A 16,613-nucleotide genomic window follows, 5' to 3' on the forward strand; every position below is an offset into this window, starting at 1 on the left:
TGTGAGCCTTTGTTAGGGTTACAGTTTAACAGACCCCAGCAGCCATTAGACTGTGAAAAGAATGCCAAAATACGAAGTGGTGAGCCTACACACATAAGTACATGACGCGTCATTATAGTCGCGACCCAAGTCTGCCATGCGAGCTGTCACCCTGGCCTCCCATCTTGGTCGTATAGTACCCGCGCTTGTCACTCCGTGCTCTGCATTTAACTCACGTCAACGAGCATGGGAGACTGCCAAGTTTCTCTCCATAACTAACGACATCTGAGCGCGCGACTCCACTGGAACGCTCTTGCTTTCCACGGTCTCTCTGACTAACACACGGTTGCAGAAACACTGTTCTCAGAGTGTCCTGCTCCTCCCTAATGGGCCCTTTGTCCGCATGTACCGTTACACGCTCTGATCTCATCCCCGCACGACGTGGGAGCCCCCTCCACTCCCACAAGCACTTGAGGGTTAGATAGCCTGATCTGAGTTTGACAGGCTTGCGACGGGAGGGTGCGGGGGCCATGACGTGGGAGTTGATGGGATGCGAGCCCCCCTAGTTCTTGCACCCTCCCATGTTGGCCCTCCCAATCTTGCGCCAAACATGGGCTAAGAGATCGTCACACTACGCTGGGTGGCTTGTGTCCTCGCCCCCTGTGACTGAAGTTTCTTCCTCCATCTTAACTGACTACAGTATACAGGAGTCTCCTTCACTAAGTCCCACGTGACAAGTACCAATCACCTGGAGGTCATTCTCCTATAGATGAGCCACTCTCGTGTGCGCTTTGTATTGCCCGTCTCGCCGGTCACCTTTGTTGCCCCTTAGATGAGTAAAAATACCCGATTAGCATGACGGAGAGAACGTTCTCTCTTGAGCGTCTCTCAGTAATAATGACACCATCCGTCTAGCATTCTCTGGCTTGGCGGATGGCGCGTATGATGTAAGACCCAACTGCTTGGGGGAGAACTAAGACCTGAAAGGGGCGTAAGTATAGAATGAGCCAGTCCATGTCAGTCCCAGAGAGTACAGAATTCCAAGTTAAGACTCTAGTGTGAGCCATCTACGCAAGAGTACATACAGACGAGTATCACCGATGACTCTTGTGATATGTCAATGCTTCATGTCAATTTCAATCTGTTTCAGATAATAGTCAAGATCATATAGGTAACATGTGGAGTTAATACTGTGACTAGACGACCATGTAAACCTTTGAGTCCAAGTAGTCCCTGCTGACATGACTAACTAGGTAGCCAGATCAGGTGAATGAATACTCGGCGCCAGGCACATTTTAAGTATCAGGCACTCTTAGAAATGAAGTGTCAACAAGCGCTCTAAGGTGCGACTAAGATAGTACTAATCTTAGGATCATCGAGAGGAGTTCCAATCATCTTCAATATTGCAATAGTGCTGTAATCAGCATGGTGAGGTAACTAGAGTGACGTGTCCGAGACTGCAGCTCGGATCTCTTCGAAAGTACAAGACCTAATCCTGCACACACTCATTAGAACCTATACTCTCGGGTCACATTTGAGTAAGTTGTGGGTGTGGTGAGACCACATCCCAGGCCTCAAGTATCACATGTCTATCTATCTCCCCACAACTTTGATGAGCTGATCACACCCTTTGTTATTCCCTACTCGATCTTCTGACCCAGGTTTCTTGTCTGGTCTCTCTTTTAAGTGTAAGGCATACAGACCCGCAAAACACACTCAAGCCTGTCTGGCCCCTGATGAAAATTTCCGGTTATACTATCGAAAGATAAAATAGACAAACCATACAACACAATCGCAGAACACACACGCAAGAGAGTGTCACTATGCGAGCACCCGAGAAAGAACCCTACTTCTGAGATGTTAATAATCAAGATCCCACAACCTCCCACTCACAGGAGCGTAAACAAAAGGAATTGTATGCCCTGAGGTGAAGTGGTCACTCTTTAGCAAGTCATATCATGCCCTCCCAGCCGCGGAGTCTCAACTGTGAGTGAAGTACCATCATGATCTAACTAAGCTAGCCTACTCCGCGAGATAGTCTCCCTAGAGTGGAGTGTATCTACAAGTAAGACCACCTCCCAAACGCAAGAGCTCCTGATCAAGCAGGTGAAAGGTGTACTACTAATGTGTCCTCCCTCACACCTGCGCGGATGTCCAGCTCTGCTGGAGCTCCTAGTCTTGGTCTCGGCTACGTCACCTCCGCCACACGCGGACAAGCCCATGCGAAGCGATTGATCACTATAGCAGGCACTCTCACACACCCGCGACCGAGCCCTGATATGTAGAGAGAGATAGTCACTAAGCAAACCTCTCCACCAGGTCAGATGTCCGCTTGGAGAGCTTCTTCACTCCGCAAAACCATCCCCAACGATCAGTGAGCTACTGAAAGAGTCAGATTTGTGCAACTGTGTAGCACCTATCTATGCCTCAATCAGTCAAGACCACTCCTGAGAGGAGTTTGTTGAGTAATTTCTAGAAACCTAACACCCACGCGCGACCCTGAGAGAGGTATACACATAGTGTCAACTAAACATCCATCGACGAAGAGACACAGTAGCCGTCCTCAATGAGTGAGCAGTGTCAACGTAGTACTAGCTTTTCTCCCATTACGCCTCGAAGCCCCGAGAGAGTGTCACTAGCACCTCCCACCGGCAAGACCCGAGAGAGTTCTTACACCCACTGTAAGACACCTCTCAATCGCTGCACATCGCGCTGACCTGGGAGCTGTCATCTTTAAGACACATCTTCCCACGCAGAGCCCTGAGAGAGTGTCACTAGCACCTCCCACGCAGTAGCCCCGAGAGGTACCCTGTACACATTAGCACGCGTCCCACGCAGTATATCTCTTTCCCCCCGAAACCAGGGAGTCACTCCAGCTTCAGCACACTCCCACAGACGAGATTAGCTCCAACCTCAGATGGACTAGTTGCACCGTACACCTGCGCGTCTCGGGCGTAGCCCTGAGGGAGCTGATCACTCAAAGCTATACCACTTCTCCATACAGCAGTAGAGACTGAGAGCTCCCGACTTAAGTGAAGTGATATTATTATTCACTAAGCAAGTACCTTACACGCAGCTATAAGCCCCGACCCGAAACGGGATTTGTCCCTAAGCAACCAACACATCTGCGACTAGAGCCAGCCACTGTATGAGATTAATTGCCCAAGCGTAGTCTGACTCTGGACGAGCATCACACAACGCGGAGCCGCTGAGGGGAGATGTCAAAACTAAAAGACACCTACAGCTCAACGTTACCATGTCCCGTAGTGCCCAACTCCGGTACACTAAGGTCTCCTGCCCATCGCGAGTAAGCGAGAGGACTCCTGTGAAGCCAAGAGCCATGGCTCCATAATTTCGGCAGCTGTCGAAGCGAGCAACTCTACCTCACACTTGGCTCATACCAAGAGTAAGTGTGTCAACAGACACAAACCACTACCCACCACTGCAGCCCTCCTAGACCACGCTGATGAGCTCAATATATATTATCTGCATGTCTGGATGACACACACATATTTATCTACATGTGAGGCGAGCGCTCCCACGCGGGAATGCAGACCTTGTCTTGTCCTTCCCTCGGACACTACTCAGACTGTGGACTTGCTGCGAGCTCTGCACCTCTCCGAACAAAGAACCTCCAGAGCCCTAAGGATACCGAGTCATAGTAGTAAATCTGAACTAGCACAGCCTTCCTAACTTCTACGCACCCACTCAGGCGATGCGGGAGAGTGCTCTAGCAATTAAGTCCTCTCTACTCGCCAGCAGCGAGGCAATAGGCGCATTTGTGAGAGATAGTTTTACACTTTTGAGACAACACTCCCACTGTCACGACGCCGCGGACTAGAGAGCTGACGATCATAGCATTCTCTACACCTTACCGGCGGAAGTCCCTGAGAGTGTACCAAACCTAATGCGTAGCACCCATCTGCCGCGTGAGCCTAGAGTCTGCGAGATATACAGCTGTCACACTGCACCTCCTCAGCGCCAGGCTAGCCGCAATGATGAGCGTTGATCACTCATTTCCCCATGCCTTCACTCCCACGCGCGACCAGCCTGAGAGAGGTCACTAGGCCCCGAACCTCAGCGCGCAGCAGCGAGCCCCGAAGAGAGCAACGGAAAAGGGCGCAGCGTAGAACGACCTCTCTACGCGACGAGCGTCCCCCAGATAGCGTCCCAGAATCAGCAACTCAATAGTAAGCAAAGAGTGCCCAAGTTGTTCGACCTCTTGCACCGTCCTCCAAGCTAGACAGTGCCCTGAGGAGAGTGATGGGTACGACTAGCTCAGAACGCTCCCACGTCTGCGTAGTGCGCTGAGATGTATCGCGCGGACTAGCCTACCCTCCCGACGAGAGCAGCCTCCAGAACTCTGAGGCAACAGAGTGAGTGATCTCTCTTAGCAATCTCTTCGGCCACAACCGCAACGACCAGAGCCCAGATATGTGACAACTAAAAAGGTGATCAAACTAGACAGCTCACTCTTCCCTGGCGGAGCTCCTAGAAGAGAGAAGTACTCTTCTTAAGTCAGCCATGACCCACATGCGGTTATTATCGCCCTATGTGAAGAGACTCAGAGCTATGGCACCTCCCACGTGCAAGTTGAAGAGGCGCATGAGAGCAGTCTCATGTATCGATTCAGTGTAGCGTCATCCTTCTCTCATTTACTCACTCAAGGTCACTCTGAAGCCCAATTTAGAGCGGCACAGAGCACGACGGGGTTCAACACTTATATCTGGCCTACCATCCTCGACGACTGATGTGCCCCGAGGTGAGTTGTACGCATAAGTCAGTTGACGACAGCCTCCCATTCGCAGGCGCGCTCCCGAGTGTGTAGGATTTGTGAGTTCAGCTGTCTACTTGCCCCCATCAACCACCTCTTGCGAAAGACCCTGACAGTGCTGTCTTCTAGAGACACCTCCACAACGTCAATCAGCCCCTAAGAGTCGAGTGTCAAACTCACACTCTCCGGAAACACTCGGTAAGCTTCATCGTGAGGCAGAGCGACCACAGCATCTCCACTAGCATCCTTACACCTAGCGTCAGAGCCCTGAAGGAGTGTCACTAGCACCCTTCCATACAACTCACAAGAGCCAGCTGAAGAGAATGAAAGACCAAAGTGATCACTAAGCACCTCTCACACCGCGAGTCTCTCAATATCACGAGCGCGTGGAGATTGGTTTCTCACTTAGCCCTCCCTCACTCGCAAGATGGGTCGAGAGGCCTGCGTGGAGATGAGGACTCACTTACACACAAGCGAGCTCTCCCACATCAACGACGCCTGTGACCCGAGGAGTAGCGTATGTACGCTAGCGGTACCAGCACTCCACGTCACGGCCTTGCGACCGATCGGCAGCTAATGCAGCCCGCGTGGAGATGGGGGCAACTTCCGGGAAACCCGGGCCCTGACCCCCGACTTGCCCCGAGAGTGTCCACTAGCACCTCCACGCAGAGCCCCGAGAGGGGTCACTAGCACCTCCCACGCAGAGCCTGAGAGAGTGTCACTACACCTCCCACGCAGAAGCCCTGAGAGGTGTCACTAGGCACCTCCCACGCGGAGCCCTGAGAAGTGTCACTCAGCACCTCCCACGCGCATGAAGCCCCTGAGAGAGGCAGTGTGCGATTAAGCCATCTCTCTCAGCGCAAGGTACCGCGCTGACTAGAGTGCTCACTTAGCAACCCTGCGCGCTACCGCACTGGAATGCCTGAGAGTCGCCCAGTGCTCACTACGCACCTCCCACCGCGAGAGACCCGACCCGACTTTGAAAGAGACCTATGCCCGTCCATAGTGTCATACTATGCAAGCACTCTGCGCTCTGAGCTCCCCATGCGGAGGAAGCCCTGAGAGTGTCACTAGCACCTCCCACGCGGAGCCCTGAGAGTGTGTCACTAGCACCTCCCACGCGGAGCCCTGAGAGAGTGTCACTATTGACTGGGGTAATGGGTGGCTAAGTCACCGGAAAAAGCTATGACCCGTAGTGATTCACTCCATACTGGATCTACGCCATCCAGACTGAGCATACTTTGTGAAGTTATTCATGCAGGTTCAAGAACCCACTAGGAATGGCGCTATTTTGGGACCGTCTGGAGTTGACCTTGCTCTACCGTGCCCTCATTCTTGCACATATCTCATCTCATCTAACGGATCCTCTGATAGAGTTGGGCTGGGGAGGCTTATGCTCCTGGGGAACAGTGACCACGATGGTGTCTCCTTATGAGGGATGAATCGTCTGCAGAGTCAAGCTCTTATAAGGCGTGGTTGGCATTTCTCTGGAGATGATAACCAAACAAAGTCTAGTCCTTATATTAGACGCGACTCTGAGCCATTTGTCCTTTATGTGTATTTAAAGCCATACGTCTTGCCATACAGAGCTGTCAATAGCTGTGTGGAAAGATGACTTCTCTCATGGTGGCCGATATAGATGCACAGAAGTATAAATTTCCGGTCCAAAACAATTCTTCTAAAACTCATTGCTTTGTGCTAGAAGTTGTATTACTGACTTTCAAGATTCATATCCCTACTTCAAGACACAGTGTAGTACAGGAGCAATCGAGCGCATAGTTAGCGAGAGACCCTATGCCTCATTGCTCAGAGTGCGCACTCGTCTACTATCTTATCTACTAGTTATAGTAGATTTGGAAAATGGGCGCTGGCTTGATGTTGCGATAACAGTGAAAGTAAAACGCTGTGACTTTGAGGGATCACCTTACGATTCTCTACAGTCTTTAAGGCTTCATGGGCTCAGCATGTTGTTTTGCGTCGTTGATCTCATCATGGTACAGTTGTACTGTGCTAATGCAGAATGACTCCAATATATTAGAAAATAAGCAGCAATAGTAACAGCTATCTCAATGAGCGAGCAATTGAGCCTATCACAGGTTAGTGAAGAGACATACGCCGGATGCTCTCTTGGCTGGTAGTGTCGTGCGATCTTTCGAGTCAGTCCATCAAACGATATCCAAAATATATTTTTTGTTCTTATAGAAAATTGACATATCTGCGACCGTTGGCCTCGATCTACACTAAGCTTAAAAACAAGTAGAGAGGCGACAAGACGAAAGGCGTGGGTTCGACCATATGTTATTTATCTCTCTCTGGCAATATCATATTTATACAGAGAAAAGAGTGGGTACTGTCTGTTCTTGGAATGAAACTCACAGTGAAGAAGAGAAGAACATCCAAGTACTTGGAATAGATATCTTTTGACATGTCTCTGCCGTTTTCGAGTGCTTCAATATACGAATAATATCAAAGTGGAGAGTGCGCGAGTAGCTCACTACGCTCCTGCCTAATTGGGTGACTACTATGACCTCGGAGTGTCTCTAGTAAATTAGGCTATGTGCAAAGGGCGCGTAAACGCAACAATTAGGTGGTGCACGGTGCCGTGGTCTAACACCTAAGTGCCACGTAATCTAAATAAAGCAGAGACCGTGTTAGCACGGAAGATAATGAGAGTGCACTCTAAATCTCAATTCACTAGTCTCAAGTGTTGAACCGATGCATGATGTGAATTCAGTGCCCTAGAGACATATTTCACATGATAATTAATTACCGTGACAAAGCTCTGAGCGGCTCCCATGATGTGAGATTGCTCGAAACCCTCAGCACTTATTTTAATGCCAACCGTGGCGAGTGTATTAGAAAAGCGAGTACATAGAGCATAGTGAGTGCTCTCGAAGAGTCAGTCAAATGGCGGTGAGTAATTTGCTTAATATCAATAGAGGGACATTGCTTACAGAGGGGATACTCGCGGCTTACATTTAAGACAGTTAGAGCGATAAGATACCTTCATCGGAGCACTCGATGAGAGCAGAGCGTCTCACTCACAGGTCTCTTGACCAGTAGTGATCTGACCTGAACGTGTGAGTACAGCGGAAAGATGTGTAGCATTCCCTGCACGTGGTAATTTGAAAGAGCAGGATATTGAACTAGAGATAATAGAGTTAGATAGGAAGTGAAACATCAGTATAGCAGCGATTTTACTCACATATTACATCTATAATATAGTATCTTGTGGGCCACACAATAAGGTTAGTATGCGTAACAGATCTTGCCAGACTAATTTAGTTGCCTTTTTGAGAGAGTGAGTAGAACCTTGATCTGGAAATGGCAGTTGATGTCATCTACTTGGACTTTGCTAAAGCGTTTGATACAGTACCTCACAGAAGTAGATGATCAATAAGGAATATTGGCTAGAGCTGTAGGAGACACCCTCCAAATAGTTAGTTCTATGTGGGCGAGGCTTTAGACATGCTAACTGAGCTGAATAGGAGATACGTAGAGCTATCTATAGAGAGAGTAAGTGGACAGGGGAAATGAGCCTAACAGTTCATTGTCACGCATATATAAGTGAGTGTACTATGTCCCTACCGTCGACCAGCTGGGCTACCATCCTTGATGTGCCAGCGTTTTCGTTCACTGTCAGATACTGTATAACGCGGTCCGATGTGTATGTTAAGAGTGCCCTAGTGTAAGGAGCCCGAGGTCATTTTCAGAGATTATACATACGTCATTAGTACTAGCTCTCATTCTATTGTCATTCTGCTATCACTCTTGAGCCAATATGTGCGAGTAGAGAGACTATTTCTTACTAGTTCGCAATCCATGCAGGATCAGTAGAAGCCGTCTTTGAGCCAGTCAGCGATATGTCACTGGAACTGGCAGTCACAGCTGCAATCTCCAAGGTGTTTCAATGTATATCTGAGTATGCGAAAAGTATGCGACTCATATTATGGAGAAAAAAATATTAAATATTAGACTCGTCAATACATAGGTACATACACTTGTTAAGTGAGAAGCAGCCTAAGAGTCCGACGATTGCGGATCCTATAAATGGAGAAGGATCTGGGGTTTTATTGATACAGTGTATGTCTTAATAATATCTACAATATAAAATAGGCAGTGTCAATTCATGTGGCATAGACTACATAGAGTCTTAAAATCAAGAAGTAGTCATTGATAATCTTTCAACTACAGTTTTAGATGTACAATTATATCTGGGCATATGAAAATCAATGTGGATGGCAGAACAATACTCTCCGCCTCCTTCTCATAATATGAAGGGTCGCCTTTAACGCCTCACCAGCTAATAGAGATCAAGTGCATGGCGGGCAGTCAATATCATGTGTAACTGGATCGAGGCGCTGTTTAAGAGCGCAAAACATCTATATGGTTGAACAGTGAGTCAATGCTCTAGCTGCTAGGTTGGTTGCGAGGCGCCAGCCACTTATAGTGATCTGGATATTAATGAGCTTCTGTTGTCATATATGATGCACGAGACTGACACAGGCTAAACTGGGTTAAGGGGGATGAGAGATACGGTGTGTTTTATAAGTTCGAGTATGAGATTGGTGGGAGACTGATCACGAGGGTTATGGATGCGTATTATCTCTACTTAGGAAAAGAGGTGCGGCATTGCTGAAAAAACATTACCCGAATGAATTGGGGCTCAGCACTTCTCACAACTTATTTCAACCACATAAGTGAGGACATATTAGTACTCTTACTCATTAACTTACATATACATGAGGACCGCGAATGTCAGTAGAGCACTAGTAATGTGGTTGTAGAAGGTAGCTTAGACATTTTTTTTAGCCCAGAGTAAAAACAATAATCCTACGACCTCTCCCAGAGGCCCCGCTTATAGTGATTACACTGTGTCTAGAATATAGAGAGGTCTTCTATATTTGAAAGACAGTGTAGCGTATGGTTTATCTAACAAAATATAGAGTGAGACATGTGCGAAGTAAGAGGGGGTGAAAAAAATAATTATTTTGTTCGAAAAGAAAGCCAATTTAAAGCAGAATGTTGTAGATTGTGATGGAAATATCGCATCAACTTTGTCCTTTGCACAGATGTTTGTGGTATGGTGGATAGGGCCTATACACTTAGGCAATTCCCATTCCCAAGATAGGAGCGCAGCAAGTTGATCGCGCCTTGAGAGTATACATGTGAATGCTCCACTTGCCATAAAATTATGCCTGCTTATTTAATAGGTTTAGAGTCGACAGTACCCTCTCTTTTGCTAATACCTGCCTCTGATAAAGTGAGAGCCTGAGCACACTGAGATTCTTGGAGTCCTATCTCTATGATAAGATAAGAATGCGCATAGTGTCTATTGTAAAGACCATCACTAATATCCTACAGTTGGCAGATCTAGCGTATGGTGTATAAAGAAGGGAAATGCAAAAATATATTCACGTTTAATCTGAGGATATAGTGTAGATAGGATACCTAGCCAGTAATAGACCATAAAGGCCGGCGAGAGTGCTTGGAATGTGTTCTACGCTCGCTGGCTGCAGGTCTCAACTCTCGGATGGGTTTGAACTGCTCTCAGTGGACACGACGCGGTCTAATTCATAATTCAAGCGCCTTATGTAACTATGTTAATCTAATTCTGGTAAGCTTCTCAACCCTGTTATATCCTCCCACGATCAGAACACACGCTCCTCCGTGAAGAGAAGGAGTGCACTCACGCTGTGTGAAGAAATAGTCGACATTAGCACCTCTGCGCAATGTCTGTCAGCTCTGCGTTTCAGCATGTTTAGTCTCCGTCGACTAGCAGCCCACTTACCAACGCAGCGAGAAAGGACCCTGAGGGGTGACCCTCGGACACACCTCGCGCCACTTTAATTCTGGAGCTAATCGCCTGTACCTGAGAAATGTAGTCAGATAGCCATCATCAGTACTCTCCTCCAACGAACTAGTGGCCGCCTCTGAACAAGAGACTCGTGAGAGCCACAGCGAAAATAAAGCCCGGAGGCTCGATTGCACCTAAGCACCATCCCATACTCTGGGTCTAAGCACTCTAATGGCAGAGAAAGTGTCACATCATGGCAACTCTCTCCCTTAGCGAGCCCCCTCATAGTCGACATCCTGAAGTTCGCGGAAGCTTATAGTAACATCAAGACATAACCTCTACACCAAGGCAGGCAAATTTTAGCCAAAGCCCCTGATGAAGTTGTTCCACATAGTCATCCTCTTCACACCAACGCGAGAGTCCTTCTGAGTGCCCAGTGTCACTTAAGCGACTCTATCTCCAAACAGTCTTGACTCCCCTGAGAGTGTCACTAGCACCTCCCACGCAGAGCCCTGAGAGAGTGTCACTAGCACCTCCCACGCAGAGCCCCGAGAGGGTGTCACTAGCACCTCCCACGCGGAGCCCTGAGAGTGTCACTAGCACCTCCCACGCGGAGCCCTGAGAGTGTCACTAGCACCTCCCACGCGGAGCCCTGAGAGAATGTCAGTAGCACCTCCCACACGGAGCCACAAGAGGGTGTCACTAGCACCTCCAACGCAGAGCCCCGAGAGAGTGTCATTAGCACCTCCCACGCGGAGCCCTGAGAGAGTGTCACTAGCACCTCCCACGCGGAGCCCTGAGAGAGTGTCACTAGCACCTCCCACGCGGAGCCCTGAGAGTGTCACTAGCACCTCCCACGCGGAGCCCTGAGAGAGTGTCACTAGCACCTCCCACGCAGAGCCCTGAGAGTGTCACTAGCACCTCCCACGCGGAGCCCTGAGAGTGTCACTAGCACCTCCCACGCGGAGCCCTGAGAGTGTCACTAGCACCTCCCACGCGGAGCCCTGAGAGTGTCACTAGCACCTCCACGCGGAGCCCTGAGAGAGTCACTAGCACTCCCCACGCGGAGCCCTGAGAGTGTCACTAGCACCTCCCACGCGGAGCCCTGAGAGTGTCACTAGCACCTCCCACGCGGAGCCCTGAGAGAGTCACTAGCACCTCCCACGCGGAGCCCTGAGAGTGTCACTAGCACCTCCCACGCGGAGCCCTGAGAGAGTCACTAGCACCTCCCACGCGGAGCCCTGAGAGTGTCACTAGCACCTCCCACGAGGAGCCCTGAGGATACTCACCAGTAGGAAGCACGCTCCCAGTAACACTGCTTTCATTTTAACATCAATATCTTTGGGGAACTGGATACCAAAGTTATCGGCGTCGGTGAAGATTTCCTTGGCCAACCCGCCCCAGTGCTTACTGATCCGCCCCACGCTGCGAGACTCACACAGGGGCTTCACCTGCATGGCAGAGACCGAGGGGTTAATATGGGGGGAGGAAGAGGGTAACATGAGAGCGCTGGGGGGCAGGAAGGAGAGGGGAGTGCTGGTCAGAGAGACAGACAGGGGAGAGACAGACAGACAGGGGAGAGACATACAGGGGAGAGACAGACAGACAGGGGAGAGACAGACAGACAGACAGGGGAGAGACAGACAGGGGAGAGACAGACAGGAAAGAGTGGTGACAGGAGGGGGTGTAGGGGAGCCAAAGCACAGAGAAGAAGTCGGGGTTCGGGGGGGTTGGAGGGCTCTGATTGGCTCGTACCTGGAAGTCGATGTCGCCGCAGCAGCTCGACATGATACAGGGTCCCACAACCTTCAGCACCGGCTCCCGGGTCTCCGTGAGGAGAGAGTATTTGGGGATAAAGGGGTGCCACGACTGAACCACGTACCCCACTGTGTGTCCCGGGGGGCTCTGCACCTCCAGCTGGGGGAGAGAGGGAACGAGCAGCAACATGACAAGCCAATACAGCAGCAACATAGGCAGTAGCGCAGTATGGGGGGGTAAGTAGCAGTATGGGGGGGTAAGAAGAACAGTATGGGGGTGGGTGGGGGTAAGTAGCAATAGCAACAGTATGGGGGTGGGTGGGGTAAGTAGCAGTAGTGCAGTATGGGGGTGGGGGGTAAGTAGCAGTATGGGGGTGGGAGGTAAGTAGCAGTATGGGGGTGTGGGGGTAAGTAGCAGTATAGGGGTGAGTGGGGGGTAAGTAGCAGTATGGGGGTGAGTGGGGGTAAGTAGCAGTATGGGGGTGGGTGGGGGTAAGTATCAGTATGGGGGGGTAAGTATCAGTATGGGGGGGTAAGTATCAGTATGGGGGGGTAAGTATCAGTATGGGGGTAAGTATCGGGGGCACATACCTCCTGCAGGCAGCATGGGAAGCAGCAGCTGGTACATTTGAGGGGACGGGTGGGGGTAAGTAGCAGTATGGGGGTGGGTGGGGGTAAGTATCAGTATGGGGGTAAGTATCGGGGGGCACATACCTCCTGCAGGCAGCATGGGAAGCAGCAGCTGGTACATTTGAGGGGACGGGTGGGGGTAAGTAGCAGTATGGGGGTGGGTGGGGGTAAGTATCAGTATGGGGGGTAAGTATCGGGGGGCACATACCTCCTGCAGGCAGCATGGGAAGCAGCAGCTGGTACATTTGAGGGGACGGGTGGGGGTAAGTAGCAGTATGGGGGTGGGTGGGGGTAAGTATCAGTATGGGGGTAAGTATCGGGGGGCACATACCTCCTGCAGGCAGCATGGGAAGCAGCAGCTGGTACATTTGAGGGGACGGATGAAGTGAATGAGTTCCCGGCCGGAGGGGTCGCAGAGCTGCAGGGTGAGGGGGCGGAGGGATCCGCAGCAGCACCGGGCGCAGAGCGAGCTTCTCTCCTGCACCGACAGGATCTTCTCTCCCATGATGCTCAGCAGCTCGTACTGGTTACAGGTCTCGAACCCGGTAACGGCTGGGGGGGAACAGGGGGAGCGGTGAGTTACCGGCAGCGAGGGGCCAATACGTCGCACTTTGCCGAAACTGCAAAAATTCACGTGACCGCAAACAATTGCAGAAAATTTCCGCGAAAAAATTTGTCAATGGCGAAATGCGTAAATTCGCTGCAGATCCATGAAATTCACTCATCACTTGTTATTGGCCGGTCTGGCTATGCCCCTCCCCCACGGCCACAGGCTGTCGGATTCCTGTTCTACTGGTTATGGGGAACCGCCAGTACACGCAGTGGGTGTGGCCCCGGCCCCGGCCGGTTCTCCGCTAAGGAATCGCAGGTGCCTGGAGGGCATTATGGGTAATGTCAGACTGTGTGGCACAGCAGCATGGAAGTGCTTTCAGGCAGCCGCTGCCCCAGTTCTTATCCCCCTATCAGAGCTCCTCCCCCTATTGTGCTGCTGGGTGCAACGTGGGCCACTAGGTGGCGCCTGGATCTATATTCAGAAGTGCAGATCATTTATGAGATAATTTTGACCACTACGATGCTGCCACCTACCCCAGCCTTTAGTTATCCTGCTTTTAGGAAGGGTAAGGGGGTACCGGGGGTGTCAGGACCCACTGCCTCTCCCTGTATATAATGAATTCCACGGTAATGACACAGTGGGGCTCGGCTTCAGCTCCAACAAGGAGGAGTCGGCTCATAAGGCGGAGCATGTAGTATGGCGGGGTAAAGAGTTGGAGGCGGAGTTTAGTAGGAGACAGCAAAGGTCCTACTTACCCTTTACTATTTCTGGGGCTGCAGGAGAGTGGGGGAGTCTGAGGACTTGACATGGGTGAAACATATTTACACACAGTCCGAGAAGGTCGGGACAAATGTGGGTTCGGCCGAACCCCAAATCCTTCGTAAAAGATTCTGAATCCGAATTTGCATATGCAAATCAGGTTACTGAAGGGTTAATAACGGCATTAGCATAAAATAATCAATGTTCCGAGTGTCTCCTCCCCTTCTGAACCCAAATGGGCTCCCCTTGCGCTCAGAAGGTTGTGGCGTTGGAAGCCGAAGGGAAGAGCCTGTGGGGGGGAGGAGCCTGTGGGGGAGGAGCCTGTGGGGGGAGGGGCATGTGGACTTAACGCCGGCTTAAGTTTGTTATAGAGTGGCTAATTCTAAGCAGCTTTTCAGTTGGTCTTTGTTTTTCTCTTTTATAGTTTTTTTTATAGCTCTTTCAAATGGGGGTCACTGACCCCGGCAGCCAAACCCTATTGCTCTGTGAGGCTCCAGTTTTATTGTTATTGTTACTTTTTATTCCTTATCTTTCTATTCAGCCCCTCCCCTATTCATATACCGGCCTTTCATGTAACCCACTGCCTGGTTGCTAAGGTAAACAAGACCCTAGCAACCAGCCAGCTCCTACACAAAAAGCAAAATCATTCTAACACCGAAGACCAATTGCAATTTATCATAGAATAGCACTCGCTACACAGAGTTATTCTGAGACAGTTTGCAATTGGTCTTCATTTTTTATTATTTGTGGGGTTTTTTGTTTAATTATTTAGCTTTTTGTTCGGCAGCTCTGCAGTTTGGAATGTTAGCCGTTATCTGGTTGCTAGGGTTCAAATTAACCTAGCAACCAAGCAGTTATTTGAAATAAAGACAACAACAATAAAACTGGAGTCCTGACAGGACCCCTCAGCTTCATTCTACTGAAACAGCCCCTTTCCCAGAATTCCTGCTGTTTTGCATACACAGATCAGCTGGGATTCCCATTGGAGATTTCTTTCGCATGTTAAAGATGCCGCCGCCCCCTGAGAGGTGGGGCAAAGTTTTACTGAGTGATATTACTGACATTCCCATGTCCAATCAGATCCCGGCAATACTGTTACAGGGAGAAAGGGCACCTAGGCATATAATTGCCCCACATCCCCTCTGTTCCTGCCCCATGGGGGGTTAATAACTAGGCGCTACTTACCCTCCAGAACCTCCGTCTTCTGATGAATTAGAATTTGATCGATCTGAAACACAGAGAAGGGCCCATTAGAGCCGCAGCCCCGGGGCCCCGTGAGCCCACCCCTTGGTCTAACAACATGGCGCGCCCCTTCCATTCATTGGCTGATCCATGCACCACCTTGGAACCCCGCCCCCTTATAACTGGCAGTTGTATTGTGCGTACATATGGACGTAGGAACCCGACAGAGGAGACACCATCAGCCCAAGAGACATTACAGGCGAGTAGTCGAGTGAGAGAGTAGGGGAGTGAGGAAAGAGACAGGAGCAAAGGCAATGAGACTGCACATAGGAAAGCAGCAGAGAGAGCAACTCAATGGAGAGCAAGGCCGAGAGTCCAACAGATGGAGCTGACCTTTACCACAAGGGAGTGGCACCAAATGCTCCATCTGTAGACTCCCAGGGAGTCCAGAGACAGCCAGCGGGGAATGAGAGCGCAGACAGAGAGAGACAAGCGAAGGGAGTGCTACCTGGCTGAGGTATTCCAGCCCACTGGGGGCAGTTCCGCCGCTCACAGGCAGGTAAGGAGCTACCCCAGGGGGCAGGTCGGGCTGTGGGTGCAATGGAGCAGGCATGTGGTGCTGCGGTGATCCGGGGTAGTCATGGAAACCTGGGGCAGGGGCAGGAGGAGCAGAGGGGCCGCTGTATGGGGGGGAAGGGTATGGGGGGCTCGCGTATCCAGCAGGGGGTGAGGGGTAACCTAGGGAGACAGAGAAACACACTTTCATCCTATTGAACTATACGGCATCATAGGTAACCCTAGCCCTGTAGGTTATAGCCCCCCTACCTACCTACCCACCTACCTATCTACCTACCCACCTATTTACCCACCCACCTACCCACCTGCCTACCTACCCACCCATCTACCACCTACCTACCCACCCATCTACTTACCTACCCACCTACCTACCCACCTACCTATCTACCTACCCACCTATTTACCCACCCACCTACCTACCCATCTACCCACCTACCCATCTACCTACCCACCTATCTACCCACTTACCTACCCACCCATCTACCCACCTACCTACCCACCCATCTACCTACCCACCTACCCAGCCAACTACCTACCTACCCACCCATCTACTCACCTACCTACCCACCCATCTACCCACCTACCTACCCAGCCAACTACCTATCT

The 16,613-nt window shown here is 50.5% G+C and overlaps 1 protein-coding gene across 1 annotated transcript; it reads right to left on the reverse strand.

Annotated features, from left to right (window-relative positions):
* Positions 1-1,415: 1,415 nt before the first annotated feature.
* plscr3 (phospholipid scramblase 3) lies at positions 1,416-16,177 on the reverse strand (the record flags this gene model as incomplete). Its single annotated transcript, NM_001011298.1, is given in 10 exon segments — positions 1,416-1,418; positions 1,420-1,452; positions 1,454-1,459; positions 1,461-1,474; positions 11,840-12,001; positions 12,306-12,467; positions 13,269-13,489; positions 15,435-15,477; positions 15,940-16,171; positions 16,174-16,177. Coding segments are annotated over 10 exon segments (880 nt in total), but the record flags the coding sequence as incomplete, so codon positions are not given.
* Positions 16,178-16,613: the final 436 nt, after the last annotated feature.

This window comes from Xenopus tropicalis, chromosome 3, assembly GCF_000004195.4.
Source record: "Xenopus tropicalis strain Nigerian chromosome 3, UCB_Xtro_10.0, whole genome shotgun sequence".
Taxonomy (NCBI): domain Eukaryota; kingdom Metazoa; phylum Chordata; class Amphibia; order Anura; family Pipidae; genus Xenopus; species Xenopus tropicalis.